The 24,227-nt window shown below is 40.6% G+C and overlaps 2 protein-coding genes and 14 non-coding genes across 19 annotated transcripts in view; all 16 read right to left on the bottom strand.

Moving 5' to 3' along the window:
* Window positions 1-10,374, bottom strand: part of LOC147153808 (cilia- and flagella-associated protein 47-like) — a 52,587-nt gene extending 42,213 nt beyond the window's left edge. For 3 of the 4 annotated variants that reach the window (XR_015087571.1, XM_086036616.1, XM_086036607.1), the window contains exons 1-15: window positions 10,075-10,374; window positions 7,589-7,746; window positions 7,361-7,476; window positions 6,470-6,608; window positions 6,133-6,217; window positions 5,902-6,042; window positions 5,650-5,819; window positions 5,217-5,317; window positions 4,592-4,821; window positions 2,548-2,758; window positions 1,079-1,307; window positions 850-1,002; window positions 601-760; window positions 390-486; window positions 65-281 (exon numbers count right to left, since the gene is read on the bottom strand). Coding sequence is in view for 3 of the 4 variants with exons in the window: in XM_086036616.1 (XP_085892742.1) it covers window positions 65-281; window positions 390-486; window positions 601-760; window positions 850-1,002; window positions 1,079-1,307; window positions 2,548-2,758; window positions 4,592-4,821; window positions 5,217-5,317; window positions 5,650-5,819; window positions 5,902-6,042; window positions 6,133-6,217; window positions 6,470-6,608; window positions 7,361-7,476; window positions 7,589-7,746; window positions 10,075-10,218 (2,351 nt within the window). In the remaining variant the exon portion in view is untranslated. Of the gene's footprint in view, window positions 1-64; window positions 282-389; window positions 487-600; window positions 761-849; window positions 1,003-1,078; window positions 1,308-2,547; window positions 2,759-4,591; window positions 4,822-5,216; window positions 5,318-5,649; window positions 5,820-5,901; window positions 6,043-6,132; window positions 6,218-6,469; window positions 6,609-7,360; window positions 7,477-7,588; window positions 7,747-10,074 lie in introns of those variants that run through there. The other variant, XM_086036623.1, reaches the window with a different exon arrangement.
* Window positions 10,375-11,060: 686 nt separating this feature from the next.
* nufip1 (nuclear FMR1 interacting protein 1) lies at window positions 11,061-17,809 on the bottom strand. The gene is made up of 10 exons (XM_086036665.1): window positions 17,422-17,809; window positions 15,489-15,559; window positions 14,883-14,987; window positions 14,732-14,794; window positions 14,582-14,658; window positions 14,416-14,508; window positions 14,007-14,176; window positions 12,364-12,504; window positions 12,014-12,258; window positions 11,061-11,872 (listed from the first exon to the last, which is right to left on the bottom strand). The coding sequence occupies exons 1-10, from the start codon at window positions 17,663-17,665 to the stop codon at window positions 11,171-11,173; spliced, it is 1,911 nt and encodes a 636-aa protein (XP_085892791.1). The 5' UTR covers window positions 17,666-17,809; the 3' UTR covers window positions 11,061-11,170.
* Window positions 17,810-18,987: 1,178 nt separating this feature from the next.
* On the bottom strand, window positions 18,988-19,060 carry trnar-ucg (transfer RNA arginine (anticodon UCG)). Its single transcript has one exon. It is a non-coding gene; the product is annotated as a tRNA-Arg (tRNA).
* A 716-nt stretch (window positions 19,061-19,776) lies between these two features.
* Window positions 19,777-19,849, bottom strand: trnam-cau (transfer RNA methionine (anticodon CAU)). The gene has a single exon. It is a non-coding gene; the product is annotated as a tRNA-Met (tRNA).
* Window positions 19,850-20,065: 216 nt separating this feature from the next.
* trnar-ucg (transfer RNA arginine (anticodon UCG)) lies at window positions 20,066-20,138 on the bottom strand. The gene has a single exon. It is a non-coding gene; the product is annotated as a tRNA-Arg (tRNA).
* Window positions 20,139-20,399: 261 nt separating this feature from the next.
* trnam-cau (transfer RNA methionine (anticodon CAU)) lies at window positions 20,400-20,472 on the bottom strand. Its single transcript has one exon. It is a non-coding gene; the product is annotated as a tRNA-Met (tRNA).
* Window positions 20,473-20,623: 151 nt separating this feature from the next.
* trnar-ucg (transfer RNA arginine (anticodon UCG)) lies at window positions 20,624-20,696 on the bottom strand. The gene has a single exon. It is a non-coding gene; the product is annotated as a tRNA-Arg (tRNA).
* Window positions 20,697-20,964: 268 nt separating this feature from the next.
* On the bottom strand, window positions 20,965-21,037 carry trnam-cau (transfer RNA methionine (anticodon CAU)). The gene has a single exon. It is a non-coding gene; the product is annotated as a tRNA-Met (tRNA).
* Window positions 21,038-21,247: 210 nt separating this feature from the next.
* Window positions 21,248-21,320, bottom strand: trnar-ucg (transfer RNA arginine (anticodon UCG)). The gene has a single exon. It is a non-coding gene; the product is annotated as a tRNA-Arg (tRNA).
* A 262-nt stretch (window positions 21,321-21,582) lies between these two features.
* Window positions 21,583-21,655, bottom strand: trnam-cau (transfer RNA methionine (anticodon CAU)). Its single transcript has one exon. It is a non-coding gene; the product is annotated as a tRNA-Met (tRNA).
* A 547-nt stretch (window positions 21,656-22,202) lies between these two features.
* trnam-cau (transfer RNA methionine (anticodon CAU)) lies at window positions 22,203-22,275 on the bottom strand. The gene has a single exon. It is a non-coding gene; the product is annotated as a tRNA-Met (tRNA).
* A 543-nt stretch (window positions 22,276-22,818) lies between these two features.
* On the bottom strand, window positions 22,819-22,891 carry trnal-caa (transfer RNA leucine (anticodon CAA)). The gene has a single exon. It is a non-coding gene; the product is annotated as a tRNA-Leu (tRNA).
* A 213-nt stretch (window positions 22,892-23,104) lies between these two features.
* On the bottom strand, window positions 23,105-23,177 carry trnar-ucg (transfer RNA arginine (anticodon UCG)). Its single transcript has one exon. It is a non-coding gene; the product is annotated as a tRNA-Arg (tRNA).
* A 251-nt stretch (window positions 23,178-23,428) lies between these two features.
* On the bottom strand, window positions 23,429-23,501 carry trnam-cau (transfer RNA methionine (anticodon CAU)). Its single transcript has one exon. It is a non-coding gene; the product is annotated as a tRNA-Met (tRNA).
* A 223-nt stretch (window positions 23,502-23,724) lies between these two features.
* Window positions 23,725-23,797, bottom strand: trnar-ucg (transfer RNA arginine (anticodon UCG)). Its single transcript has one exon. It is a non-coding gene; the product is annotated as a tRNA-Arg (tRNA).
* Window positions 23,798-24,065: 268 nt separating this feature from the next.
* On the bottom strand, window positions 24,066-24,138 carry trnam-cau (transfer RNA methionine (anticodon CAU)). Its single transcript has one exon. It is a non-coding gene; the product is annotated as a tRNA-Met (tRNA).
* Window positions 24,139-24,227: the final 89 nt, after the last annotated feature.

Consider the following 24,227-nt stretch of genomic DNA (forward strand, 5'->3'; position numbering starts at 1 on the left):
ATATTTAAACAAGACTGGTGTGGTTAGAAGTAAAGTAGATAACAATGTGACTTCCTCTTCCAACCTGTAGAATTGACCCAGCTTGTTGCTTTGAAACGTCAGGGTTACCGCATTGTGGGAAACCGGTGGCAGCACGTGAGACAGGGGAGATGAGCCCTGCAGCTCGAAGCAGTCCACCTCAAACTGGACCCGCAGAAACGTTGGCAGGGGATTGATCATCTCCACCTTCTGCTCGCACACCGACTGGATACATACCTCACCAAAGTCCACAAATGTTGGGCCTTATTGGAAATCGGACACAGCATACGATTTTTTTCGGGTGACACTAATACCATTTGTTCTAAACATTGAACTATATCTGGCTATGCAGTTCATTGGCCCAAACTGACCTATGATAACCTGGTAAAGCTCCTGTGGTGTCAAAGTCCTGTCACAGTCTGACATCTCCTGGCGAGTAGCTGGAAATGCATGTGACTCCACTGAGCCCTAGATTCATTAATAATAAGAACAATAATAATAATAATAGGAATTTCTCTCGATTTTTGGCATAAAAAAAACATAATAGCATTGATTGACTGGGCTGTGGATCATACTGCTGACCTGCCTGGCACTGACAGCCCGGCCTTTTGGCAGGCCACAGGAAGCATAGTTCAGGCTGCTACTTGACTTCTGCTTAGCCTTCAGGTCACGGAAGACAATTTTAGGTGGCTCAAGGCCTTGAGCAGGTATAATCCCAAACTTGTCCCCTTGTTCTTCTAGTCTAGTAACCAAACATGAGAGAGATTCCTTGTCATCACATATTTGAATCGCAACTATTCGGACAGGGGTAAGGATATTTTTCCTTTTTACTTTGTCTTGATCTTCTGCAGGCGTGTTTGTCTGAGCTGCCTGATGAAGTCGTTGTAACTCTGTCTATGTAGACGTCTTTGCTCCGTCTCCTTCCAAGTGAGGCTATAGTCGGGATCCACATAGGTGTATCGCCGTACTCCAGTGAAGATGGTCCTGAGTCAAGTAAACACGGAGCATTTTGTCATCTTTTTGGGGGACTGTTTGTGCCATATTTCCTTTCAAACCTTACCTAAAGTGCGTGTCTGGTGAGGCCGGTCTGACGCTAGTGGCTCGGTCATTCGGCAAAGCCAGAAACTCCTCTCCAGTTAAACTTTCACCATTTGTCCTGTCATGCATGTGGAAGGTTGTCTTACGAGCACTAACCACAGCAGCACGCACCATTCCATAGCAACAGGCCAATTCTCTGGCTGAAACGTGAGGACGTAAACCGGTGGGATTGCTCACTGTTGGTGTAATACCTTAAAAAAAAAAAGAAAAAAAAATACTTTATTCTGTGTGCTGAGGTTCTGTTTTTATTGACAATTCCGGTGAATACGGTGACATTTTGAAAACAATCCATAATCATTTATGATGGGCTGAACTGAAAACAATAATATTCATGCCAAATGTCAACACTCTAAAAACAATTAGGTTAAAAATAACACAACTTGGCCTCAAAAATCGACCGATTCATGAATTGGGTCAATTTGACCGACCTTCTTGCATTGTTTTGTACAAAACACCCCAATTTTGGAGGTTGTTTTGTATAAAACTACATATTTTTTGGGTTGTTCTTTGCAAAAACAAAACCTAAGTGTTTTTAGAGTGAAGGTTAAGTGTAAAAATCTGATTTGGCGCCGTTTGCATGGAAAACAGAAAATCTTAACTAACATATTCAGATGCTCTAATTTGCTCCCTTAGATTCACAGTAAGGTAGAAGTTCTGATAACACACCTATCTTATTTGGAAGAACAGTTCTCAAAATTAGAGCCCTTACAGTATTTTTTTCCAAGCCCCCCATATGCCAATCAAACATAACTACTCATAAATACACCCCTAAATGCATTGGAAATGATTTATTTAACTTTTCAACCTAAATATTCATGACCTGCTTAATAGAAAGGAACTCAACCTAATTCAGTTGAAGCAAATTCAATATCCACTAACATGTCTACGAAGAGAGACGAGCTGGTTTACAAAAGCACTGATGTCATTGATGTCAATTTAGAGATTTGGCCACTATAAATAGTGGCTTTTCCTACCACATAGCAACTTTTTTTCACAACAGTAAACTAGCTAGTTTAATCCCCTATATGAAAACAGACAACACAATCGGAATGAGTTTCACATTGTTTTGTGTATGGCAAAAAAGGAACACGGTAGAAGGCCATCATAGAGTTAATTGCAATGAAATTGTAGAAGCTATGCTTTATCTACACATTGGAAACTTTTGATCCGGGGTATGTACTTCCAAACCATAAATATTTTGCTGAGGTCGCCTTGCCTGACCTGTACAAGTCTACAGTACATAATACAATCAATGGATACTCTAGCTGGATGGATAATAATTTATTCACGATCCCTGAAGTTGTGGGTCGTGGATTCCAGTTTTTGAGAACCACTCTCTTATTGGTTGGGGAAGGCCTGCACTGAATGCTCTTGTTCACTTTTTGAATTTGACTCGTTATCCAAAGCTTTTGGGGAGTTTGTAATATTTACCAGGATTTAATTTAGGCGAAGGAGGTGTCATCTCAATTTTGCAGATTGCTGATAGGTGCAGCGAGATGGTGTAAAAGCTGCCAAGCCTTAGTTCTGCGTCATCCTCACTGGTGTCATTAACCCTCTGGCGAGCAACGTAGCCCAAAACATCAAGTTTCTGGCACATTTGGAACTTCCCCTGCTGCCGTGCGTTGAAATACAAAAGTATGTCCTAAGGAAACAAGAGACAACACAATTGTTCCATATGCATTGAACTGCTGGGCTTCAATGTGCAGGGAAATTGTTCAATGTTAACACATTTGGTCAGAAACTTTTTTTTTTTTTTTACCAATACATTTTGGTTCTTCTATATATGCAGGTGACATGTACAGACAGGTAGAACTATTAAAGGCTCTTCCACTGGATCAGGAGTTGGCAACCTTTCACACTTAAAGACCCATTTCGACCCGGTTTCGATAGAAAAGAAAGCCCTGGGAGATGCAAACACTAATTGACATTAACCTCCAAAAACACGTCAGCTTGTTTGAGTTCCCAGGCACCTCTTCATTCAAGTTGTATAATACCTTAATTGCACACTCACGTCCACATATTACTACCTAAAAATTACATTCAATTGGTAATTTGACGCTTGAATTGATTAAAAGAGGATAAAAACCAAGCCGGCGACATCCGAGTATTTCAAAGACCGCGCTCATCACGCCCCAAGCCTTCGAAACGTCACACTAGCAAACACACTTGCCCAATACATTGCAATACAACACATCTTCATTTTGTCTACAACGCCTTCACAAAATGCCTTATCCATATTAAACAAGCCAACGTAATCCGGCGAACCTAACTATTAAAAAAAAAAAAAGGATGCATTCAGCAGCAGGAGAACACGTCATTGTGTTGCACGCACCTCCGGCCATGAAATCGTGCTTTATTTGAGTATTTGCTATTTTCGCCGCTATAAATTGACTAGAATTGCATAAAAATTACAGACAAATTATGGACGGCCCATTACAATCGACTTATGATTTGTTTTTAAATGAATTTGACCATATTTGGACTTCTGAGATTTTCGGCCGACAGTGACTATATAATTTTATTTGAATATTTCGGGGTCCCAACCATGTTACAATTTACAACTACAATTAAACGAATGCAAAAAAAACACAAACAAAATACTTTGTTCAGATATTGGGTAGTTTTTGTGTCGCTGGTCTTTCTGAGCACGCCGGCTGCCTGCTGACACGTCGTCAAGGGCTGTCAAACGTCTCTGAGGAAGGCGAATACTAATCACCGAAATTGCACAAGGACTGAAGAAAGACGTTAAGATTTACTAAGAAGACATGATGCACGTTTTTGAGACAAATAACATACTGTAATGAATTAGGTTATCTCTATTGTGGTGACGTTTGTGTTTTGCTAAGTTGTCTTATTTTGTGGTGAAGTTATGTTATTTCCGAGGTTCGTGAATGCATCACGTGAGTCGCTGGTTGGGAGGGCTGAGAGAGGAATGAGCGGACGGCGAGAAGGACGAAGAGGTCCGTATCTACTTACGACAGAACTTGTTGTTTCACCGAAGTTGGAAGAATAAGAAGGCATCCGTGTTGGAATAATAAAAAGGGAGCTAACTAAGCCACATCTGACGTCGTGTCTTTGGAAGAGGTTCCAATACACTTCAATCGGACACTTCTAATTTATTTTCCCAAGCCACGCAGAGCCGCAAAATAAGGATGAAAGAGCAGCATGCGGCTCTGCACTAGATAGCAGAAAACACATCACGAATCTGTGCATCCATCTGTGGTCATTAATATAACAGGAATCAATGTGTGTATCCGCTTTGCGTTCAAATAAACCAGCCCAGAATTCACAAGGACATTTGTGAGTAATTTGAAACAAGACCATCATTATTTCAGTATATACTGTATCTATTGTGATATTTTTGTTTGCTGGTATACCGTAAGAGTACAAGTGTCCTGGTGCCTGGAATTTGCAAACATTATGAACAACTCTCTGGATGTTGGGAAACACTGAATACAGTGTGTGCCAGTCTTACCTGACACAGTCCAGGGGCAATCGTGCCGGACGAGGGCTGAGCGCCAAAATGCGCCAACTTCCGGAAGCGGAAATGGATAGGAAGATGCGGACAGAGATTCTGCAGCACGCAAAGGTGTTCCCCGCGCTGGCCCACCTCACAGGTGGAAAAGTCAAATCTATTGGACGGACTTGGAAGCAGAGCCACAGGCAACCCGGTGCCCGTAACAGCCAACTCGACAGTGCTGTTACCTGACAAGTACAAAAAATACTGGATAAGTATTTCATTCACCTAAGCCTAATTTTCAACCCAGAGAACCAGAACAGAGATATGAATGTGAACTTCAAAACTGTGAGATAGTCTAGGCAGACCTGCAAACCACTCTCCACCATGCCACATATCAAATATTGTGCCTTCAAAAATAAATAAAACCAAAACGTATCATTGTTTTTCTGATTAAGGTTACATGAGGATGTGCATCTCTATATACCAGCAACTACAATTAGAACGTGTCAAAACAAACGTTGGCTCTGTATCAAATTACACTATACAACTTCACAGATATCTACTTTACAGGTGCCTTCAATAATATCACTGTACAATTAAGGAAAATGTCAAAGAAAAAAGTGTGTGTGTTTGGGTATACCATTTCGGTGAGTGAAGCCATGTTTGCTTCGAACTGAGTCCAGGTGCAGAAAAAGACAGTAGTCCTGCCGGCTGGCTTGGCATCGAGGCTTCACATGTAATCTGAGGGTGGGAATTTAGGACCAATACAGTGGTGTTTTGAGATACAAAGTTAATTTGTTTCGTGACCACGCTTGTAGTACAAAACAAACGCATCTCAAGTCATGTTTCTCCATTGAAATGAAAGGAAATCCCATTAATCTGTGCTCCCCCAAAAAAACAACACACTTTTTTTTATATGTATTTTGATAAGAAAGCACTCTACATTATACAGTACTTATTACAACGCCCTACTGGTGTGCGTGCATTGGCCACCTGTGGGCACTATAATACAGACATACATGATATTTATGACTTTAATGCTATTTTTTCTAAACACACAATTTTAGGGTTACCTATGGAAAATGGGGCTGAAGCGTACTGTCACAGTAACTTTCTTATATGGTCCCAGTCGGCCTTGGTTCGGAATACACTCCACTACCGGACATGGGCAGCGGGGGGATGGGCTGCACCGCTGCATTTTGGCCAGCAAAGCAAGATCCGTGCTCTTGTCAAGGTTTGCGCCCTACAGAGCATCATCATCATCATCATCATTCCAATATTCATTCCAGTTATACAGTCAGACATTTCCCAAAGGCATCACTCACACTTTCGGTGCCGGCAGCAGAACCCTCAAGTAAGCAGACCCAGTCGCATGCTTGGGGCCCATTGTTTGTCAAGACCACACGCTCCACGCGTGACGTCCCAAAGTAGACAGGTCCGAAGCACAGACAGGACAGGGGGGCCCCCTGTAGAATAGAATGACACGCCCATTTGCTTGATTATCACACAGACATTGAGTTGTGCAGCACAGTGACGACACTAATTTGCTGCAGTACCTGTACGTCCAAGATCTCAAGATGCTGTACAACCACTTGAGCTCTGATCCTGAGAACCACAGTGGAGCAACTCTGAAGCCTGACCCTGGTGAGGTAGTCATGACGTGCACAAAGTTAGAATTAGTCAAATGTTTAACCTCCACCAGGGTTATATTTTCCCATCGCTGCTTTGTAGTCATCAAGAGTCAAGACAATGCAAACACTACAACACACATTTCCACTGAATATCTTTCATTGCTTACGACATTTTGGTGCAAATCCCAAAAAATAAACATGCTCAAGTTTTAATTCGCATGAACTGTAGGTTTGAAATTAAATGTCATGAAAACAATCTCACAGGGCTTTTTCATCAACTTGTCTTGGCTTGTCAGCATGCAGCTCAACTGTCAACCGTCTGGTGGCGCCAGCCGCTACAACTCCACTGCAAGGAGAAAGGCGGACAAGAGAATCTCCACTGTGCAGCACCTGGAAAACTCCTTCAAACACCACGCATGAACATGAGATAAAAATTAAACCGCGCACATTCTCTAATAACCACCAGAGTCAAATTTTCCTAAGACATTGACAGATTACTTCGCTTAAGTAATATATTCCTCATTTCAGGATAAGCGGCTCGGATAATGAATGGATGGATTACTTTTTTTTGTAACATTAGTGTTATCGTATACAGTGGTCTTCACTTACAATTTTATTCATTCAATGTCCACGCTTTAACGAGCGGTAGTGAGCTGAGGGAATACTTCGTCATGGGCGAGTGTTGGATAGCCGAAGGAGCAAAAGACTTCTTGATGTCCCACAAGCCGTTGTTTAATTTGCAATAAAACAATACTTCCCCAGCATACCGCGCGTTACTCAACAACGTACCCGACCGAGTCCATGACAAAAAGTGTACTGAAGTTTAGGGAAAAAGAAGTGACTAACTAACATAAGAAACCCATGAGGCGCCACCGTGTGGTGAGATGCCGTACCACAATAACTGACTGTTACAACGCTTGTAAATCAAAACACTTGTTGCTCAAATAAACTGTCCCTATTGAAATTAATAGAAACACCATTAATCTATTTTGTAGATGAACAAAGATTACATTAATTGTACTAAATAAATACCGGTCATCTTCCGACCAATTTAACCATTTGGCATAGCCCTCTCACGACACACTAATGTGCTACAGCACACTGGTAGCTTTAGGGTCTGTAATAGACACCTGAAATGATGAACCTAACCTACCCGATGCTGATCCTCGATTGGTGATAGGAATACATCTGCTGATGATCTGACCACTGGCAGGAAGAAAGCCGAAGTCCAATTCCGAATCCATGGATAGTGAGCAAGCCCGAGGGGAACTACATTAACACGTTCACAAAAAGAAATGAAACAAAGACAAATTCTTCACACACATTTCACTTGACACAGTGCTTAAAAAGGTGTTCCTTCATATATTTAACACTTTCATACATCTGCAGTGGGACTTCAATGGCCTCCACTGCGTCGACATGAACATAAATGTAGTCTGTGACCTCCTCCTCTTCCTCTGGGATGAACTCCAGTAAGCCACTCACAGACAAACCTGGCGCCACATTCTTAGCGGATCTGGGCGCTGAGAACTTAAACACCTATGGGGAAACAAGAAGAGAAAGAAAGGAAAATACAAATCTATTCACCCAATCATACATACAGTTGAAAGAAAATCTATGGGAACTCTTTAGAATGACCTGGATCCCTGCATTGATTGGTTATAAAATGCGATTTCATCTTCGATCAAGTCATAACAATAGACAAACACCATTTGAAAATGAACATTGCGGAATGGAAAAAGTATGTAAACCTCGAGGCTAATGACTTCTCCAAGAACTAATTGGAGTCAACCTAGAGTCCAATCATTGTGACAAGACTGGAAGTGGTGGTTAAAGCTGCCTGGTCCTATTTAAAAAAAAACCACACACACACATTTTGGAGTTTTTCTTTTCTATTCTATTCTATTCTATTCTATTCTATTCAATTCTCGTCTAGTCTAGTCTAGTCCAACATATCTGTTGGCAAATCTATGATGAGTAAAATAAAATAACACTGCCAGACATTTTCAGACCAAGTTTTACCCTAACGTTTGAAAAAAAATTGAAAAATATATAAATAAATTCCTGGGATTGAATGGCTGGACTGTGAATAAAACAAATTAACATGTCAATGGCAGTGAATGAGTTCCATGGGATTTGATATCATTGGAGAACACAACAATGGAGCCACTGCTGTTCAAAAACCATTGCCTAAGGCTAACCCTACCCCTGGGGTAGGGAACTCCGGTTCCTCATGAGCCATACCCTGTCAGTTTTGGATCCCTCCCCACTACAACACACCTGACTCAAATGATCAGGATCGTTTCAGGCTTCTACGACCATGCCGAAGAGCTGATCATTTGAACCGGAGTTCCTAACCCCATGGCTTAAAGTATGAAGTTCAAAGATCACCTGGATGTTCCACAGCATGACTGGCAAACTATTGTACGGACAGATATGAATCAAAATTGAGTTATTTGGAGGGAAAACAAAATGCTAGGTGTGGGGGGAAAAAAAAGGCACGACAACTGGGAAGTATGGTGCAGGCCGGGGACATACATGGTTTGGGGCTGCTTTACTTCCTCAAGGCCTGGACACAATTCTATCATCTTCAAAAGGCAACTAATTCTTGAATGTACAGTATATTTCTCAGAAGAACTACAGACCATCTGACGGCGGCAACACGCTACATGCGGAAAGTCAAGGCCAAATCCGGAAAACAGGTTAGCAGACTTCCTGTGTGTGTTGCAATTGCTACTGGTTGATTACATGATGGTTTAAACCTGAAGTTGCTAAAAATGTGCTGTCTTTATTGCTGATGTATTTACTATTTGGACAAACGTTAAATGCATGCATATAATTTAGTTCACACAAATGAGTTTTTACTGTATGTAAACAGGAACTAAGTCTGAACATTGGATATAGTCATCCCAAGAATATTGCTGCAGTGAAACAACTTTGAGACGAATGGTCCAAAATTCCTCTATTGTGCTGCAGGTAACGTTTGGTTGAGGTTACTGCTGCCAAAGTGGGCTAAACCACCTAACGTGACAGTTTTCCACCCTGCACAGGGGCATTTACATTGCATTATGTTCAATGAGAAAATAAATAGCCCTATTGTAGAGTTGTTTGTGTGGTAGGTGTTAAAGAAAACGATCTATTGTTGGGACTTAAAGGTGAAATCAACACAAACACATTTTTTTTAAAGATTATGTTCCCAGCAGAGCCACTAGTTGAAACACGGCATTCTGATTAATTTTGCATTAGTGGGATATGAGTTAAGCAGTAAAATAGACCCCTTTTTAGCCATCTTAGAGGGCAGCCATTATGTCACTATCAACACAAAATGACATTACAACTGCTCAGGGCTCAGGTAACGACCAATCACGGCTGACCTGTTTTCTGAAGCTGAGCGTGATTGGTCGTTACCTGAGCCCTGAGCAGTTGTGTTGTCATTTTCAGTCGCAGAAGTGACAAAATGGCCACCCCCAGAGATGGCGAAAAACGGGAAGGATTAACTCTTATTCCACAAACGCAATATTTATCACTCGTTTCAACTAGTGGGCTTGCATAGAGCATATTCTTAAAAAAATATGTTTGGGTTGACTTACTATTTTAGGATCAGATGACTTTACCATGATCATTTTGTTCTGCAGGAATCCAGGTATTCTAAAGTGTTAACCTTTTTTATATATATTTTCCTCAATGCGACAATATTGCACATGACAAACTATCTTAATGCTGGGGAATATATATATATATATATATATATATATATATATATATGTGTGTGTGTGTGTGTGTGTGTGTGTCTTTAATGGCCTAATGGACACTAATGATACCAGTGCAACTGTTATTTAAGGCTGACAAAATGACAATATACTTTACCTTTAACTTGGGGTTTTCAAAGAATACTTCCCTCGTGATTCTGCCAATATTAGTTGCGGTGATGACAGTCTTGTAGACCTTGCCCAGTTGCACGTCCTTGAATTCGACGAACGGCGGGTCAACGTGAATGCTACTTTTGGCCATTGTTATTTCTGTCGGTCGCTACTACATCTACGCTAAATCTATCCAAATCGCCCAACAAAAAACATATATGTTTTACGTGTTTTTAGAGATAACGACTTATTTGAATCCAGTCACCGTCCCACATATCCATTGCTACGGTAACAATCACGTAAATGATCAAATAGTACACGCGTAGATATACAACTTAGACAAATGTGTTGTGACGCGGCAGCACGTATGACGCGTGACGTGTAAGCTGTCTTTTAGATGGAAATTAAATGCTTTCTAAACGGTCTAGTCAAGTGTAGAAAGCCAGTCAAATTTCTTGCCCCGTAAAGTATAAAGCATACTGGCATACCTATACGCATCTTTTAAGTTGACGTTACCTTGACAAAGGTCAGACACCAGGCTTGTTGCCATGGAAACGACTCACAAACCTTTTGCAACCTTCAGCTTCAGTACAAAAAAAACCACGGTGTCTTTCTTTCTCCATTCCAAAACGGAAGGCAACTCGTGGTAGGAACTAAGTATTAGTTATTATAACTCATGTTCCGCAAAAGTATTTTTTGTTACTTGTTACCAAAATTGAAGGTGGCCAGTGATGCGAAGTAAAGTAATTCAAGTACAAATACTTTATTACTGTACTTGTGTAAACGACTGTTACTACTGTATATTGTAACAAGTACTGTATCGGGCAAGTAAAAATATTTTTGCAGACAAAAAATGAATATATAAAAATAAATGCAGACAATGGTGGTTAGGTTACTTCATAACTTCATACCAAATGAAAGTCAGCCAGTGGTGGACAAATAACTTAAGGCAGCACAAACTGTACTTGGATATAAAATGGAAGTGAAAAAAGGTACAAGATTATTTTTACATTTATTGCTGGAGAAAATAAATTTTGATCAATGTGCTTGGCAAAGTGTTGTATATATAAAAAAAAATACAGAGATTTTCTAAACAATGGAAATCAATTGGGCGTTTCCCATATTTCATCATCATAAATATTATTGGTAGATTTACTTTCACAAGGTGCCACTGAATCATAGCTATGGTGGTAAGTGGTTGCTGTTTCTTCCGTATCCTTTGCAACCTGCTCTCCATTAGCAACAGAGTCCTCAGGGGGATTGTTGGAGTTCTGTGTGCTTGGACTATCACTTGGTGGCATAGCTTCAACTCCTTGGTCACCCGGTGGTTCATAGCTGCCTCCTGGACATGATAAACTAGAGCCTGCTTGGTCACATCCTGTATCAGATTGCTTGCCTGGTGAACCAAGTGCAGCTTTATCATCAGGTACACCTGAGCCAGCTTGGTCACCAAGTGGTCCCTGGTTCAGACTATTCTGTGTCGAGCATTGATCAACTGTGTTCTTGGTTGTCGCGTTAGCTGGACCAATCTTCACGTTTTCCTCCTTGCATATTTCTGGCGTGGTGGTGGCTTCGTGACTTGAAGTCCCACCTTCGACAGAACATCTCTTGCCACCAACAAGAGAATCAGACAAGGTCCTGCTTCCATTCCTGACTTCCTCGTCTGAGCTTCCGGCATCTTGCGTCCGCTCCACCCCGAGCTGGAGTTGAGTTTTACTTTCCAGCCCAAAGAAGTTGTTTCGGACCACGTAGCGAACACACTGCAGGAGGACGTTTCTCTCATGGCGGATATCGGGGGCAAGTAGCTGAACAAAACAACGACAAAAACAGGCTCAACATTCTCTCCAAACTAAATATTATACTGTTTGCGTGCATTTTCTCCATCCTGAATGCAAATGTGTTGTACTTATGGATATCAGACGGTACAATCGACATCAGCCCCTCACCATTTCAAGCAGAGTGGGCCGCCGTTTCCTTGGCATGTCATGGTATCCACGCCGACCTCGCCTTCCTCCTCTTCTCCCTTGTCCTCTTCGGTTGTTTGATGTGCTCAAGGCGGACCAAGGACATGACCCTTTTGAAGCTTGCCTGTCTTGTGTTGCGGTTTTGGCGTCCATGGCGGATCCGTTGTTATGGTCAAGCAATTCCTTGTTTTCTTGGAGCAATTCTTTGGCTTTTTGTATAGTAGAGTCTGAAAACAAAGAGAAATGTCAAATGATGATAAAATCATCACACTGAAAAGGAAAACACATCGAAATCATGCTACTGGAAAAAAGGAGCAAATAGTTAAACCCACCCTGTGCTCCTTCATCAGTTTCACTCTCACTCATGGAGCCATAGTTAGCTGCAAGAGACCCCAGTGCGACGGTCATCTGTTTCGGAGCCACAGCAAGGTCAGCGGTCGTGGCGTCAGCGTCCGCATCGTCTTTGTCGGACTCTAATGGGGAGGCGTGGGAAAAATTCAATGACCTAACACTGAACGATTTGGAAAAGTAAACTAATTAGGCGGTCCGTCTATCCGCCTATGACGGACGCCCATTTTGCCGGCGATAAACGGGAATTAAAAAAAAAAAAGAAAAAAAAGACCGATTAAGCATAAGTGGAAGTGGATTTTCGCCCATCTATGTAATCGTCTATAACCTGACATGGATGATTTTTTTCGTTTGATGCAGGTCAGTTTGCTGCTTGATTTGTGTATTTTACATCAGGCGTGTTTTTGGTCAGCTAATGGGTCCTAATAGCGTGCCGTGTGGCGTCAGGGTCACGCGATAGACTCTTGACGATAATAGATGCGCGCTCGTAGATGACTCCTGTTAGTGCTGCTTGTATTCTGCCCGTTTATCTCAGAAAGAAACTTGTCGAGTAAACACTGCTGCTTATGGAACTTGCAGAAACAACTCCAGACACTACGACCGTCCACATATAAAGGATGTATTCTTTATTCGATCAAAATTTTGTGGTAGTTGGTCGCAGTTTGTAGTCGGAAACGCTAACGGAAGCCCGTTTAAAATCATAGGCAGACCGGCCCATAGGCGGGAAATATTTTTTCCGGCCGGACAAAATGGCGGATAAACGGATGCCGGAACGGTACCCCGGCTGGAGGTGGAAGGCGATCAACAAACCACATATTTTTAGTAAAATGCCCAGCTCTGATATTTATAATGCATACATGTTTTGGTCTGACTACACTTAAAGTGGAAGTCACACCAAAAGTTTTTTTCACAATATGTTCTATGCAGCCCCACTAGTCTAAACACGGCATTCTGATTGAATTTGTGTTTGTAGAATATGAGTTAAGTAGTAAAATCCACCCATTTTAGTCCATCTCTGGGACGGCCATTTTGTCAATTCTATGAAAGACTTTTTATTTTTTAATTTTATTTATCAACTTTTACTTTGGAAAACAATTATCAACATTTTTGCCTATTTTCTGACATGTTACAGACCAAACGAGTAAATGAATCCTAATCAATTTGTTTGTGCATTTTGTGCACTGTCAATTCAAAATAATGTCCTGTTTTTTTATATAGGGTGAACATTTAAACTTTTTTAACTCATTCACTGCCGGACGTTTTCAGACCCTCTTTTACCCTAACATTTGAACAAATTTAAAAAATAAATTCCTGGGATTGAATGGCTGGACTGAAAAGACAAATTCATCAATAGCAGTGAATTGAGTTAAAATCTGATTTATCGATTGACAACAATTGAAAGATTAATCGATTATTAAAATAAAAATTTGTTGCAGCCCTAATACAAAAAAATAAAGTCTACCAACAGATCGAGGTAAAGCAAAAGCAATTTTTTTTCCCCGAATTGCAGCCTTTGCAATTTGAAAATTGCATTCTAGTACACTGCGATGTTGATTTGAATGTGCTTAATTGTTCAGCCCTACACACAGGGTCAGCTTGAGACATCGTGTAGCATTCCTGTACTCACCAATGTCACTTTTAGCCAACACTCCCAGTGGATCACCATTCTGGCCAGGCCGGGTGAGGGGTGGCGGTCTGTCTGCAGCAGCGCCAGCATTGCATGGATGCAGACTTCGGGGATGTTGCCCCTGGAACCTTGGATGACCTCTCCCACGCCATCCTCTGCCTCTCATGCGTCTATACAACACAACAGAAAAGATGTTCAAAACCTAAAATTTGTTTAATTTGGCCAACGATTCCATGACATGCCACTGACATTAACCCATTAAGGACGGGAGCGCATAAGCGCGTTTCTACCACTAAAGCCGGGAGCGCTTTGGCGTGTTTTTCCTTTTAAAGCCGAGAGAGAATTTACCCCCCGCCCCCCAGAATTGCAATATGTGGAAATTGATTAAAGATATTTTACAGTTAACTACCCAAACTGAGCCGTCTCCAGAACGGCTCCCGTCTTCTCCCGTTGCTGCGTCAGTTTTCTCTTTTTCTCAATGTTCTGTAAAGTTGGATAGTTCCTGGAAAGAAGAGTCAAAGTACACATCATTGACTACCAACTCAAGAGTTGCCAACATCCATGTGAATACAGACTTGCGCCTCTCCTCTCTCCATTTGATGATCTCTTCTGCAGTGTCCAGCTTAATTCTCTTCATTCCAGGCGCATGGGTCTGCAAAAATAAAAAGCTATAAATAAATCATAAAACAGCACAACATAAGGCATAAAATGGTTTGGTGTCTTACATTTTTCCAATGTATGCTGACTATTTTTTCATGTGCCATGAAGCTGCAATCTGGGACTGAACACTAGAAGGTAGGAGAGTCGGTATATTATCGCCAGCGCTTATGCTGGTGTGAAGCAGTCAAAATCTGGGTTTGGAATAAAAAATATTACCTTGACATGTTGAGCAACATGCTCCTTGTACTTCTCCTGGTTTTTGAATCCTCGGTCACATGTGTCACAAAAATGCATATAATCAGGTTCTTTCTTGTTTTGACGCTAAAAGAGAAAAGAGAAAAGGCTGACTTTTCAGATTCAAACAAGACGGACCCTGTTAGTATAAGGCAGTTTGAGAAATCTGGAGTCCCTAGACCAGCGGATGGCATGTACACATTGGGGTTGCAATGTACTCTGCCAGACGATGCCCAATTTTCTTAGATGAAAAAAAGAAACATAAGGAAGGGAGCAAGGGGGGAAAAAAACAAGACTTAAACTACACTCCTATAAGGGAGGGGTACAGTATGGGTTTGCCAAAAAATAAAAAAAATAAGTTGTTTCAAAATACTGTATTTTGGACTACCATACAGTGATTCCAAACCAGGGTGCAATGGCCCACTAGTGCATAATGCATATGGTAGTTATGATCATTTGGCAATTGGATTATGAAGAGGACCTTGAAAAAAATTCTCCCCTCTAGGAGGTAACTGGACCCCCCCCCCCAAAAAAGTTTCGAAATCTGTAGACTAAAGGATTAAAAAAAAACAAAGTGATCACACTTGCCTTTATCCCACGGTTGCCTGCTGGTCCGTAATTGCTCCAATTTTGTTCTCTAGCGTGATGCCATTCACGACCTGACCAATTAAAGGGACAATCACTCAGTCACCGTGAAAATGTAGGAGAATAATGACAACTTGAGTCTTGTTATAGGGGACTAATCATTTGCACACATACCTGACCTGTAGAATGATTAAGTCCCTGAAATGTGTTTTATTCAACTCATCCCAATTTTTCATTGGATGTACAATATATGATTTTGGCATGTCTAACATACTGCTCAGCTAGCTACACGAGATATAAGTATTTAAATGGGAAGTAATCTAAAAACTTTTTTACGTGTTTGACCCCACTACAGTAGTCTAAACACGCCATTCTAATTGTCGTATTTTCTGGACTATAAGACGAATCCTTATATAAGCCGCACCCTTTTTATTCTTAAAAAAATTTATGAAAAAAACATAAGCCGTACCTATATATTGAAAAATTAGATATTTACAGAATGATTTTGAATTGAAAATGTACATGTATGTACCTGAATAGATTCTTTCCTAACAGTGCCTTTTAACATGGCAGTAACTTTGCTGATTAAAATGGAACAGAACAAAGAGAAAATAAACAGTATTTATGTATCTTAATTTATCCTGTCTTTGAAAGCACAGGTCACTTTAATCATCTTCACTGAAACCCATGAAGTCATCTTCTATGTTGAAAAATTAGATATTTACTACATCTATCTATTAATCTTCTTTAAACTGTGATTAACTTGATTGAAAATTGTAATAGTTTGGAAGGACTAATATATATATAATAATAAAAAAAGGGTAGTTTTTCCAACTATTCCAACAAATTCAGGGGGTTGGCGCTGAAAAAAAATATAAATTTGAAAATTTATCTCATTGGAATATATATATATATATATATATATATATATATATATATATATATATATATATAAATTTGCCCCATTGGAATATTTCCAGATAATGCAACTCTGTGGGGGGGAAGGAAATGACGTATACGCTCTCCCGGCTTTAACGGGAAAAACACGCCAAAGCCCTCCCGACTTTAGTGGTAGAAACGCGCTCCCGTCCTTAATGGGTTAATGTCAGTGGCATGTCATGGAATTGTTGGCCATTGGAATTATATATATATATATATATATATATATATATATTTTTTTTTTTTTTTTTTTTTTTTTTTTTTCAGCTCCAACCCCCTGAATTTGTTGGAATAGTTGGATTAACTCCCCTGGTAAAAAAAAAAAAAAAAAAAATCCAAATTCTGACTAGATTTACCCCTGCCTTGATGATCTAGAGGTTTAACTTCATCTTCTTTTATGGCTGACAAAAAGGACAATAGCATATCAGTGCTAAAGTTTCAAATTCTCCTTGTTTCCGCTATCCCACTATCCAGGGATGGAATTTTCTAAAACCAAGGTTGTCATTGTGGTCAAATTTTGTAAACCAAATCAATACATAAGGGTTTTGGTTGATAGACATTTCTGGCTCTTAACTTCACTCCGGAGGAGGAGAAGTACTTGGACTTCTGATCTGCCATATTGAGCAAAACAAGAAGTCTATGAAGGAGGCAGCGAATGATGTGTGAATTTAATAGCTTGGATGTGAAAATGGTATACTTATACACTAATACTAAATTTTAATACAAATTTAAATCGTTTTACCACAGTTAACTCTAGACAAAAACCGCACCTTGGGTGTCTCCAGGGCAAAATTCAAGGTCATTGAGGCAGGGGTAAATCTTGTCTGATTTTTATTTTTGTTTGTTGTGTGTTTTTTTTTTTTTGCCCTTGCAGGGTATCGTTGGCTTTGGGGGGGGGTTGTATGTCTCGCCCAGGGTGCAAAACAAGCGAGTTCCGGCCCTACATGAACTTGTACGTTTTTATCTGAAAACCACGCTCCAAAACGTTGGCGCTTACCATATGAATATTGAGATCCATAGTTTCGTGAGTGTGACGAAGCTCCTAACGCTGCTCCGTAGTTCCAGTTCGCTTGGCCGCCGTAGGCCCGGCTGGGCACGGGTTCGGTAGGTGAGTCGTTCCAAGTCCACATGCTGGGATGGAAGCTACTTCGAGAGCCGGGCGGCTGAGGCCGTCCCAGTTGGATGGAGTTCGGAGGAGGACAGTCGAAGTTAGGTGGAGGATAGGAGCCGAGATTATCCATACTGCACACTTAAAGTCACTAAAGTCGCGGAATGAAAGGAAAAATGCATGTGCTTGACAACGTCTAGCCCTGCGCTCACATGTGCTTGTTTTGCCTCAATCTTCTTTGCTTGGTGTGTGGCGGTTAGCTATTAACTTTGAGATGCGTTGCCGCCACCTACTGGTATATATATATATATATATATATATATATATATATATATATATATATATATATATATATATATATATATATATATATATATATATATATATATATGTATATATATATATAAATATATATATTTATATATATATATATGTATATATATATATATATATAAATATATATATTTATATATATATATATATATATATATATATATATATATATATATATTTTTTTTTTCTGTCTGTTGCTTTAAAAAACGGAATACTGTACAGAGTATTTGAAAACAAAACATTGAGTATTTTGCGAAACAGTACTTCTGTAATATGACAGGAATATATGTTGATGTTGGTGTGCGATAGTATGTGACAGCCAAACGTTCTTTAAAATGCAAGTATTGTGACAGAGAGCATTGTTAGCCAAACAGTTGACATGTTTCTTGAAGATGCAAGTACTGGTAGAAAGTGACTGTATAAATCTTGACTTGGTGCTGTACTTTGTAAGTGACTTTTTGGGGAGCGTAAAGTGATGGTGGTGGTATCACAGATTGCAAAAGACAACCATGAAGGGATTCAAACCCTCAATCTTCTGATCCGAAGTCAAATGCCGTATCCATTAGGGTACTTGGTCAGGTTTTGGCCTTTCTGCGTGTCATTGCCAGATGTCAATATACAATCTGAAGCTGGCGCGCTATGTTCGTTATACTATGTCTGTTTCTTGTTTACATTTTTATGGGGGCCTTGTTAGAGCAGTAGCTAGCACTTCCATTTTATAATCTGATGGAAAGATTGATGTTCACAGAAAGCAGAAATGTTTTGTCTTTTTCCTTCTCAGTTTAAAGTTGTTCTACACACCAACATGTAAATAACTTTTTATAGTAGAAGAAAAAACACCTGCCTCGTGTGAGGATTGAACTCACGACATTCAGATTATGAGACTGACCCGCTACCTACTGCGCTAACAAGGTTACATGATATGAACATATGTTTATGTTGGTGTACGTTAGTATGTGATAGCCAACGGCAGAATTGTTAGCCAAAGAGTTGACGTGTTTCTTTAAGATGCAAGTATTGTGGGAGAAAGTGACGATATAAATCTTGAGTTGTTGCTTTACTCTGTAAGTGACTTTTTGGAGAGTGTAAAGTGACGTTGGTGTTATCCCAAATTGCTAAAGACAACCACGAAGGGACTCGAACCCTCAACCTTCTGATCCGAAGTCAGACGCCTTATCCATTAGGCCACATGGTCTGGTTTAGCCCTTTCTGCGTGTCATTGCCGGATGTCAATATACAATCTGAGGCTGGCGCCCTATGTGCATTGTATTATGTCTGCCTCTTTCTTGTTACTTATAGTTTTATGGGGGCCTTGTTCGCGCAGTAGCTAGCACTTCCATTTTATAATCTGATGGAAAGCTCGACGTTCACAGAAAGCAAAAATGTTTTGTCTTTTTTAGGCCTTCTTAGTTTAAGGTTGTAATATGTAAAGAAATTGGGATGTTACAAGAAAGAATACATGCCTCGTGTGAGGATTGAAATCACGACCTTCAGATTATGAGACAGACGCGCTACCTAATTGTTGCTTTACTCTGTGAGTGACTTTTTGGAGAGGTTAAAGTGACGTTGGTGTTCGCCCAAATTGCTAAAGAACCATGAAGGGACTCGAAACCTCAACCTTCTGATCCGAAGTAAGACGCCTTATCCATTAGGCCACATGGTCTGATTTTGCCCTTTCTGCGTGTCATTGCCGGACAATCTGAGGGCGCGCCATGTGCGCTTCTTTCTTGTTACTTAAAGTTTTATGGGTTGATTGTTAGCGCAGCAGGTAGCACTTCAGTTTTACAATCTGATGGAAAGATTGATGTTCACAGAAAGCAGAAAAGTTTTTTCTTTTTCAGCCCTTCTCAGTTTAAGGATGTCCGATACACCATGTTGTAAAGTAATTGAGGTGTTACAAGAAAGCACACATGCCTCATGTGAGGATTGAACTCACGACCTTCAGATTATGAGACTGACGCGCTACCTACTGCGCTAACAAGGCTACATGATACGAGCATATGTTTATGTTGGTGCACGTTAGTATGTGATTGCCAACGTATTGCGGGGGAGAGAATTAGCCAAAGAATTGACGTGTTTCTTTAAGATGCAAGTATTGTGGGAGAAAGTGACGATATAAATCTTGAGTTGTTGCTTTACTCTGTAAGTGACTTTTTGTAGAGTGTAAAGTGACGTTGTTGTTATCCCAAATTTCTAAAGACAACCACGAAGGGACTCGAACCCTCAATCTTCTGATCCGAAGTCAGACGCCTTATCCATTAGGCCACATGGTCTGGTTTTGCCCTTTCTGCGTGTCATTGCCGGATGTCAATATACAATCTGAGGCTGGCGCGCTATGTGCGCTTCTTTCTTGTTACCTATAGTTTTATGGGTTGATTGTTAGCGCAGTAGGTAGCACTTCAGTTTTATAATCTGATGGAAAGATTGATGTTCACAGAAAGCAGAAATCTTTAGTCTTTTTCAGACCTTCTCAGTTTAAGGATGTCCGATGCACCATGTTGTAAAGTAATTGGGGTGTTACAAGAAAGCACACATGCCTCGTGTGAGAATTGAACTCACGACCTTCAGATTATGAGACTGACGCGCTACCTACTGCGCTAACAAGGCTACATGGCATGAACTAAAGAGTTGACGTGTTTCTTTAAGATGCAAGCATTGTGGGAGAAAGTGATTACAAATCTGGAGTTGTTGCTTTACTCTGAAAGTGACTTTTTGTAGAGTGTAAAGTGACGTTGGTGTTATCCCAAATTGCTAAAGACAACCACGAAGGGACTCGAACCCTCAATCTTCTGATCCGAAGTCAGACGCCTTATCCATTAGGCCACATGGTTTGGTTTATCCCTTTCTGCGTGTCATTGCCGGATGTCAATATACAATCTGAGGCTGGCGACCTATGTGCATTGTATTATGTCTGCTTCTTTCTTATTGTTTTATGGGGGCCTTGTTAGCGCAGGAGCTTGCACTTGAGTTTCACAATCTGATGGAAAGCTCGATGTTCACAGAGAGCAGAAATGTTTTGTCTTTTTTAGACCTTCTCAGTTTAAGGTGTTCCTATACACCAATATGTAAACAAATTGTGATGTTCTAAGAAAGAATAAATGCCTTGTGTGAGGATTGAACTCATGACCTTCAGATTATGAGTCTGACGCACTACCTACTGCGCTAACAAGGCTACATGACATGAGCATATGTTTATGTTGGTGTACGTTAGTATGTGATAGCCAACAGCAGAGAATTGTTAGCCAAAGAGTTGACGTGTTTCTTTAAGATGCAAGTATTGTGGGAGAAAGTGACGATATAAACCTTGAATTGTTGCTTTACTCTGTAAGTGACTTTTTGGAGAGCGTAAAGTGATGTTGGTGTTAGCCCAAATTGCTGAAGACAACCACGAAGGGACTCGAACCCTTAATCTTCTGATCCGAAGTCAGACGCCTTATCCATTAGGCCACACGGTCTGTTTTTGCACTTTCTGCGTGTCATTGCCGGATGTCAATATACAATCTGAGAGTGCAGTATGTGCACTTCTTTCTTGTTACTAAAGTTTTATAGGTTGATTGTTAGCGCAGTAGGTAGCACTTCAGTTTTATAATCTGATGGAAAGATTGATGTTCACAGAAAGCAGAAATGTTTTGTCTTTTTCAGACCTTCTCAGTTTAAGGATGTCCGATACACCATGTTGTAAAGTAAAGAAATTGTGATGTTACAAGAAAGAATACATGCCTCGTGTGAGGGTTGAACTCACGACCTTCAGATTATGAGACTGACGCGCTACCTACTGCGCTAACAAGGCTACATGGCAAGACCATATCTTCGTGTTGGTGTACATTATTATGTGAGAGCCGACGCAAGTATTGTGGCAGAGAGTTTTGTCAGCCAAAGAGTTGACGTGTTTCTTTAAGATGCAAGTATTGTGGGAGAAAGTGACGATATAAACCTTGAATTGTTGCTTTACTCTGTAAGTGACTTTTTGGAGAGCGTAAAGTGACGTTGGTGTTAGCCCAAATTGCTAAAGACAACCACAAAGGGACTCGAACCCTCAATTTTCTGATCTGAAGTCAGACGCCTTACCCATTAGGCCACATGGTCTGGTTTTGCCCTTTCTGCGTGTCATATCCGGATGTCAATATACAATCTGAGGGCGCACTATGTGCGATTCTTTCTTATAGTTTTATAGGTTGATTGTTAGCGCAGTAGGTAGCACTTCAGTTATATAATCTGATGGAAAGATTGATGTTCACAGAAAGCAGAAATGTTTTGTCTTTTTCAGACCTTCTCAGTTTAAGGAAGTCCGATACACCATGTTGTAAAGTAATTGGGGTGTTACAAGAAAGTACACATGCCTCGTGTGAGGATTGAACTCACGACCTTCAGATTATGAGACTGACGCGCTACCTACTGCGCTAACAAGGCTACATGATAGAAAAATATGTTTATGTTGGTGTACGTTAGTATGTGATAGCCAACGTATTGCGGCGGAGAGAATTGTTAGCCAAAGAGTTGACGTGTTTCTTTAAGATGCAACTATTGTGGGAGAAAGTGACGATATAAACCTTGAATTGTTGCTTTACTCTGTAAGTGACTTTTTGGAGAGCGTAAAGTGACGTTGGTGTTAGCCCAAGTTGCTAAAGACAACCACGAAGGGACTCGAACCGTCAATTTTCTGATCCAAAGTCAGACGTCTTATCCATTAGGCCACATAGTCTGGTTTTGCCCTTTCTGCGTGTCATTGCCGGATGTCAACATACAATCTGAGGGCGCGCAATGTGTGCTTCTTTCTTATAGTTTTATGGGTTGATTGTTAGCGCAGTAGGTAGCACTTCAGCTTTATAATCTGATGGAAAGATTGATGTTCACAGAAAGCAGAAATCTTTAGTCTTTTTCAGACCTTCTCAGTTTAAGGATGTCCGATGCACCATGTTGGAAAGTAATTGGGGTGTTACAAGAAAGTACACATGCCTCGTGTGAGGATTGACCTCACAACCTTCAGATTTTGAGACTGACGCGCTACCTACTGCGCTAACAAGGCTACATGATATGAACATATGTTTATGTTGGTGTACGTTAGTATGTGATAGCCAACTGGCGGAGAGAATTGTTAGCCAAAGAGTTGACGTGTTTCTTTAAGATGCAAGTATTGTGGGAGAAAGTGACGATATAAATCTTGAGTTGTTGCTTTACTCTGTAAGTGACTTTTTGGAAAGTGTAAAGTGATGTCGGTGTTATCCCAAATTGCTAAAGACAACCACGAAGGGACTTGAACCCTCAATCTTCTGATCCGAAGTCAGACGCCTTATCCATTAGGCCACATGGTCTGGTTTTGCACTTTCTGTGTGTTATTGCCGGATGTCAACATACAATCTGAGGGCGTGCAATGTGCGCTTCTTTCTTACAGTTTTATGGGTTGGTTGTTAGCGCAGTAGGTAGCACTTCAGTTTTATAATCTGATGGAAAGATTGATGTTCACAGAAAGCAGAAATGTTTTGTCTTTTTCAGACCTTCTCAGTTTAAGGATGACCGATACACCATGCTCTAAAGTAATTGGGGTGTTACAAGAAAGTACACATGCCTCGTGTGAGGATTGAACTCACGACCTTCAGATTATGAGACTGACGCGCTGCCTACTGCGCTAACAAGGCTACATGATACGAACATATGTTTATGTTGGTGTACGTTAGTATGTGAGAGCCGACGCAAGTATTGCGGCAGAGAGTTTTGTCAGCCAAAGAGTTGACGTGTTTCTTTAAGATGCAAGTATTGTGGGAGAAAGTGACGATATAAATCTTGAGTTGTTGCTTTACTCTGTAAGTGACTTTTTGGAGAGTGTAAAGTGACGTCGGTGTTATCCCAAATTGCTAAAGACAACCACGAAGGGACTCGAACCCTCAATCTTCTGATCCGAAGTCAGACGCCTTATCCATCAGGCCACATGGTCTGGTTGTGCCCTTTCTGCGTGTCATTGCCGGATGTCAATATACAATCTGAGGCTGGCGGCCTATGTGCATTGTATTATGTCTGCTTCTTTCTTATTGTTTTATGGGGGCCTTGTTAGCGCAGTAGCTTGCACTTGAGTTTCACAATCTGATGGAAAGCTCAATGTTGACAGAGAGCAGAAATGTTTTGTCTTTTTTAGACCTTCTCAGTTTAAGGTGTTCTTATACACCAATATGTAAAGAAATTGTGATGTTACAAGAAAGAATACATGCCTTGTGTGAGGATTGAACTCACGACCTTCAGATTATGAGACTGACGCGCTACCTACTGCGCTAACAAGGCTACATGGAAGGAACATATCTTCGTGTTGGTGTACATTATTATGTGAGAGCCGACGCAAGTATTGCGGCAGAGAGTTTTGTCAGCCAAAG

The sequence above is a fragment of the Filicampus tigris genome, chromosome 1 (assembly GCF_054856515.1).
Source record: "Filicampus tigris isolate MCC_2025a chromosome 1, RoL_Ftig_1.0, whole genome shotgun sequence".
Taxonomy (NCBI): Eukaryota; Metazoa; Chordata; class Actinopteri; order Syngnathiformes; family Syngnathidae; genus Filicampus; species Filicampus tigris.

Coding starts and splice junctions, on each gene's coding strand:
- nufip1 (XM_086036665.1), bottom strand. CDS start 17,665: ATGGATAATCTCGGCTCCTATCCTCCACCTAACTTCGACTGTCCTCCT. Junction 14,988..15,488: donor CAGGCAACCGTGGGATAAAG/GCAAGTGTGATC, acceptor TTTCTCTTTTAG/CGTCAAAACAAGAAAGAACC. Junction 14,177..14,415: donor CTGGAGACGGCTCAGTTTGG/GTAGTTAACTGT, acceptor TGTGTTGTATAG/ACGCATGAGAGGCAGAGGAT.